A 6,609-nucleotide genomic window follows, 5' to 3' on the forward strand; every position below is an offset into this window, starting at 1 on the left:
TCAGCCGTCCGATACCATCCACTTGTAAAATCCTAGACACCATGTCTTCTCAACCCGTATTTATCGCTTCCGCCTATGGCCGGCCGAACTATACCATCTCTACCTGCAACCAAGAACCAAAGCTTCTTAACCCGACAAGCAGAATCAATTCACAATCCACACAACTTTCAATACGTTTGAACGCATTCTCAGACGTCCACTTTACACCTTAATAGAAGATCACCATAAACCTTCACACAAACAAGTCTCAACGATCCAAACCCATAACAGAAACACTCATTACAATCAAACCGACAAGATATAACTGCGATAACCACCACAGGAAGAGAAATCTGCAGCTCAAACCGTTAAACACCAAACAACAAAACTAATCCGCACTGCGAGTGGCATGATGCTAAGATACAATCAGGGGTGGATCTACAGTGTCCAAGAAGGGTGCATGGGTTCAACAGCTCAGACGGTTAAAACCTTTAAGTTGCACCCACTCGTTCACCGTTCGAAACTCCTCCTGCCCATCACCCACACTATCGTGCTTTATTGTTTTATTGTATTTTCTTTTTCTAGTTTTTTTTCTCCAGCGGTACTACTTCCTCTCTTTTTTTCCCTAGGTTGTCTTTCCTTCAATTCTTTTGTTCATTATTTTTTTTCCCTAGGTTGTCTTCCCTTTTCCTTCAATTCTTTTGTTCATCACCCACGCTATCGTGCTTTATTGTTTTATTGTATTTTCTTTTTCTAGTTCTTTTTCTCTAGCGGTACTACTTCCTCTCTTTTTTCCCTAGGTTGTCTTTCTTTCAAACCTTTAAGTTGCACCCACTCGTTCACCGTTCGAAACTCCTCCTGCCCATCACCCACACTATGGTGCTTTATTGTTTTATTGTATTTTCTTTTTCTAGTTCTTTTTCTCCAGCGGTACTACTTCCTCTTTTTTTTCCCTAGGTTGTCTTTCCTTCAATTCTTTTGTTCATTATTTTTTTGTCATTCAAACTCAATTTCTATATTTTCTTTTAACAATTTATTCCATTATTTTCTATTTCATTTTATTTTGTTAGTGATTCATTTTATGATTCTTATAAAAAAAATATTAGTTGTATGACTTTAATTTTATTTCACAGTTTTTCTTTAAAATATAAACATATTTATGTAATAATATTAAATATATATATATATATATATATCAATTAATTTTATTTGATCCCAGTCAAACTATTTTCTAGATCCGCCATCCGATACAATGAAAATAGTTATACTAGACAAGATAAGTCTAATCCCGTGAACCATTAGTTTCCTAGTGATTTGAATTCAGTCCATGTACCAACGATTTCATCACCCAAAGGCGCTTCTAGTACTATACCCGTAGTCACCAGCAAAACCTATCACATTCCATGGCCATCAAACGGACCAAAACAAACCGAAGCTACAGGGCCGCCCAGGGGCGGATCTAGAAGAGGCATTAGTCGGGGGCATCAAGCTAATGTTTGAGTTAGTAGGGGGCACCTTTATAGAAATTGAGCTTGCTGTAATACAATTGCTTAAAGAAAATCAAGATTTAGTAGGGGGCACGTGACCCCGTTAGTCGTAACGTACGTCCGCCCCTGGGGCCGCCTTTGATGACGGCAAAAGGCGAATTCGTCCAACTAATCGATCAAGTGTAAAACTCAACCACTAGACAGAACCCAGTCGCCTATCGTGTGGGATGTTGAAACTGCTCTAGGAACCAACCACAAAGCTCACTAATGCTAAGAACATCAGCATTGCTTAAGAACTTTTTCATCAATATATTTTAATATTAAAATTACAACTATTGAAAAAGTACCAAACGATAAAAAATTCTCTTATAATGCAACAAAATCTCTCAAATGAGACTACTCTCCTTTCAGTGTTACAAAAGAAAAAAAGAGACTACTCTCCTTTCTATTTTTTTTTTTTTTCTATTTTCTAAATAGTTGAGAAACTACCAAATACTTAACTTCTTACAAGTCGTAAAGTTTATGATAACCATTTGGTTAACTGAATTGAACTAGACCGGAAAATAGTAAACCGGTAGAGAGCGAGTCAGCCTCAAAGGAAACAATCAAACGCGGGAAAGAACGAAGAAAAAGCTCTCCACACGGAACAATAAGTCCACTTTTTCGTATAGTTCCTTGAATTAATAATGACCGTACACGCTTCGGAAAAGACGTTACATATAGGATAGAATGCACCCAAAAAACAGAATCATGAACGCATACACACACAAACAACAGCCTAAAGCTAAGGAGCTTGAACAGTCGTCACAAAAGGCAAGACTTGGTGAAAGTGTTCATCCTTTTTATTGATTGCTATTGGCTGTTCAGTTTGATGATATATTGAAAGAAAGAGTATATTGTTCTAAATACATGAGAACCTACTTACATGTTATTTCATCCATTTTGTAACACGAATAAACCAAACTAAACTAACAAAAGAATAGCTAAAGAGACAAAGTTGTGAAACTCCAAAACTTCAATAGATTCCACAAGTCAGCAAACTTAAACTGGAACTTATCATCCATCATCATCATCACCTCTACAAAATTAGTAAAAGCATAAATTAGCAAACATAGTTTTGATTACTTGCAAGAAGAATCAAATCTGGGGACTGTAAAAAATCACAGATGATACCTTTCTGTACTCTGCAGCATCTGGAACTTGGTAGATATCTTCAGTAATTTGAGTAAAATAAAAAGCTGGATGCAACAACTGTAATTGAAACGAGAAGAAGAAGCAAATTCAGAATTTGAAAAACTGAATCTGTTAAGAAGAAAAAAGATTGGGTATTTGGAGTTACATCGATCTGTTTCTGAAGGGTTCTGAGACGTTTCTTGGGCCGTCGAGGTGGTCGGTGACCCATCATCGTCATGTAATCATCTTCCATCTCTTTCTTCGACAGCGTCGACATGAACTTCGCGACTTCGTCGCAGTTTACAGATTCTGCAACCGGAGCCTTGCAAGCTGCTCTTCTCTTCCGTAAATTCCACGGCTTCACCTCCGCCGCTACTCCCGGCGGAGAAGCCTCCCTCTCCCTCTCCTTCTTATCTTCATCTTCGAAATCTACAATCCGTTCCCTGAAGATTAATGCCTTCATCTTCTCCGCCTCTGTTCTAAGATCCGAGATGATCTTCTCTCCATACTCTTCGATCCCTTCCTCTGATCTCCACCGTTCCGTCTCCACTGAGCCGCCGTTAGATTGGAGCTTCATGCACCTGAGACTTCGCTGAAACCCCCACTTCAAATCCGGGAGGGTGAAATTGTGACGAGTCTTGGGTCTCTCACGTCCCGTCCTCGCCATGTAGTCTCCTCCTTCACTAGAAAAAACCATTGATCGGAAAATTTCAAACTCTTTATTTTCGATTTGGTTTTGTATTGCTGCAATAAAAAAGGGAAGGAAGATCAAAGAAGGACGAGTTTCGTATTTGTATATGAATGTTGAAGGAGAGAAGGGTATTATCGGGAAATCAATTTAAGTGATAGATAGCTTACCAACCGTCCGATTCTTTGACTTGCTATCATAGCCGTAGATCTTAACCCACCGCATAATCTCGTAGAATCGTAAATCGTCTCCAAGAGGGGGAGGAGGGTATATGTTTTGGGCCTTACCATATTTTAGTCTGGGCTTGAGCTAGAAATGTCAAATGTGTAGTTACAGTTTATACCTTACATTTGTTTTTGAACTTAGTTAGACATAGATCACTGCCTGCAGACTTAAGTACTTAACTACGTATATACTATGTACTGCAATGAACATTATATAATTAACTTAGACATATATTGTTTATTGTTGTATAGCCTACGAGTCATAGCTAGGATTTTAATTTAAACATTTTTATTGAATATTGTTTAACAAATAAGCACTACACATTCGGATTTAGTGCTTGGATAATCGCCTAAAATGTTACTCATACGTTTATAACACTACCAAATAAGAATAGTTCACCTATTTAGTTTAAAATATGGATTTTCACATATTTTTTTTATTTATCTCGAGTTTATCAGTGTTACAAATAAGGAAGTCTACATTGGATCTTTCTCAAAAGAAAAAAGATGTCGCTTAGCAAAAAAAAAGAGTCCACATTTGAAAATTCGTGTATTATTCATCTTTAAGAAAACATTTCGACGTAATATATTTTGCACACAATTATTGTTCCTTTTGTGTGGTTGAATTCTACAAAATTTTGTTTACTAAAAAAGGTCGCTTAGCAAAAAAAAAAAAAGAAGTCTACATTAGAAGATTCGTGTATAATTCATCTTTTAGAAAACAATTTGATGTAATATATTTTGCACAGACTTATTGTTCCTTTTGTGTGGTTGAATTCTACAAAATTTTGTTTACTAAAAAAGAAAAAGAAAAAATAATCTACATTAGAAGATTCGTGTATAATTCATCTTTTAGAAAACGTTTTGATGTAATATATTTTGCACACACTTATTGTTCCTTTTGTGTGTTTGAATTCTACAAAATTTTGTTTTCAAATTTTGATTTATGTTTTGTCAGTTTTGGAGAAAAAGATCATTGGTTGTGTTGAAGTAAGCTTGAGAGAAGTAATCTTAATCTTAACCGAGTTATGAAGATAAGAGTTAAATAGATTTAGGAGTTATATATATCTATAAGTACTAAAGAGATTAGGATTACTTATTAACATAAATAGAGATATCATGAGATGATATAATGTGTGAGAGATTTGTGATTGAGCTTAAGGTTTTGAGTAGTTTTCTTAAGAGAGAATTAATAAGAAGAATTCTTATTCTGAGTTATACAACTTGTGTTCTTGTGTGTTCGATATCGTGATTCTGAAACCAGTCAAACAATAATTCGTATCAGAGCTTATGATGGGGGATCTGGTCGTGTCATCAACAAAACCGAAGGAAGGTGGATCTTCAATCAAGTGTCCTATATTGAATTCAACAAACTATACCGTATGGGCCATGAGAATGAAGATCTTGTTGAGAGTTCACAAAGTATGGGAGATAATAGAGACCGAGATGGTCGATGATGAGAAGAGTAACATGGCGATGGCGTTGTTGTTTCAATCCATACCTGAGGCGGTTATACTTCAAGTCGGAGAGCTAGATACAGCAAAGAAGGTTTGGGAGGCAATCAAAACAAGGCATATGGGAGCATAACGTGTGAAAGAGGCTAGGCTACAAACCCTGATGGCTGAGTTTGATCGCCTTAAGATGAAAGAGACAGAGACAATGGATGATTTTACCGGGAAGCTCTCTGAAATTTCCTCCAAATCTGCAGCTCTTGGAGTAGAGATAGAGGAACCAAAACTTGTCAAGAAATTCTTGAAGAGTCTTCCGCAAAAGAAGTACATTCACATAGTAGCTACGCTGGAACAAGTTCTGGACCTTAAGACCACGAGTTTTGAGGACATTATAGGTCGCTTAAAGGCTTATGAGGAGCGTGTGGCCGAAGAAGAAGAAACAGAGGAAGATCAAAGCAAGTTGATGTTTGCTAATAGTGAATCCCAGACTTCCCGAAGCTTCAACAATTACAACAACAACTATCGAGGTAGATGACGTGGAGGACGGGCTCCCTACAGAGGTCGGGGCCGTGGAAGATACAATGAAGTAAGAGATGCTTCTCAGATAACATGTTATCGCTGCGACAAGATCGGACACTTTGTGGCTGACTGTCCAGGCAGGTTGCTTAAGCTGCAAGAAACTCAAGAGGATGAGAACAAAGAGACAAAAAAAGCTGATGAACTTATGATGCATGAGGTTGTTTTCTTAAGCGAGGGAAAAATCGTTCCAAGCAACTACGAAGTAAACAATGAAGAAGAAAGTACTTGGTATCTCGATAATGAAGCAAGCAACCATATGAGTGGAGATAGGAGATATTTTTCTGTGATTGATGACTCCATTACAGGAAAAAGTACGGTTCGGTGATGACTCGCGCATCGACTTCAAAGGAAAATGAACAATAGAATTCACGGATAGGAATGGAGAACCAAGAAATATAACAGATGTGTATTTCATTCCCGAATTAAAGAGCAACATCATCAGCTTAGGGCAAGCCACTGAGTCCGGGTGCGATGTAAGAATGAGAGGAGAACATCGAATAATGTGTGATCGAGATGGTAAATTGATCGCTAAGGAATTCAGATCAAAGAACAGGCTATATAAGGTACAAATGGTCTTAAAGGAGACAATGTGTTATCTCTCCACTGCAACGAGTGAATCAAGTAGATGGCTTGCGAGACTCGGTCATATAAACATGGAGACAATGAAGTCAATGATACAGTGCGAACTGGTTGCAGGAATTCCACATATTGATGTCGAGAAGAAGATCTGTGGCTCTTGTTTACTTGGAAAGCAAGAAAGACAAACGTTCCCAAATGCAAGATCATATCGAGCTTCAAAGGTACTTGAACTCATTCATGGTGATCTCTGTGGGCCTATAACTCCAACCACACGAGCAGGGAACAAGTACATCTTCGTGCTAATAGATGATCACTCATGATACATGTGGACAGCTCTACTCAAAAACAAAACCGATGCATTCAACAAATTCAGAAACTTCAAGAAATTGGTAGAGCAAGAGACAAGAACACGTATACAAACGTTTAGAACAGATCGAAGAGGAGAGTTT

The 6,609-nt window shown here is 37.6% G+C and overlaps 1 protein-coding gene across 1 annotated transcript; it reads right to left on the reverse strand.

The window, feature by feature from the left end:
- Positions 1-2,286: 2,286 nt before the first annotated feature.
- LOC106325547 lies at positions 2,287-3,384 on the reverse strand. Its single transcript, XM_013763593.1, has 3 exons — positions 2,806-3,384; positions 2,640-2,717; positions 2,287-2,544 (listed from the first exon to the last, which is right to left on the reverse strand). The coding sequence occupies exons 1-3, from the start codon at positions 3,334-3,336 to the stop codon at positions 2,539-2,541; spliced, it is 615 nt and encodes a 204-aa protein (XP_013619047.1). The 5' UTR covers positions 3,337-3,384; the 3' UTR covers positions 2,287-2,538.
- Between the last annotated feature and the right edge of the window lie 3,225 nt (positions 3,385-6,609).

This window comes from Brassica oleracea, chromosome C2 (genome assembly GCF_000695525.1).
Source record: "Brassica oleracea var. oleracea cultivar TO1000 chromosome C2, BOL, whole genome shotgun sequence".
NCBI lineage: Eukaryota > Viridiplantae > Streptophyta > Magnoliopsida > Brassicales > Brassicaceae > Brassica > Brassica oleracea.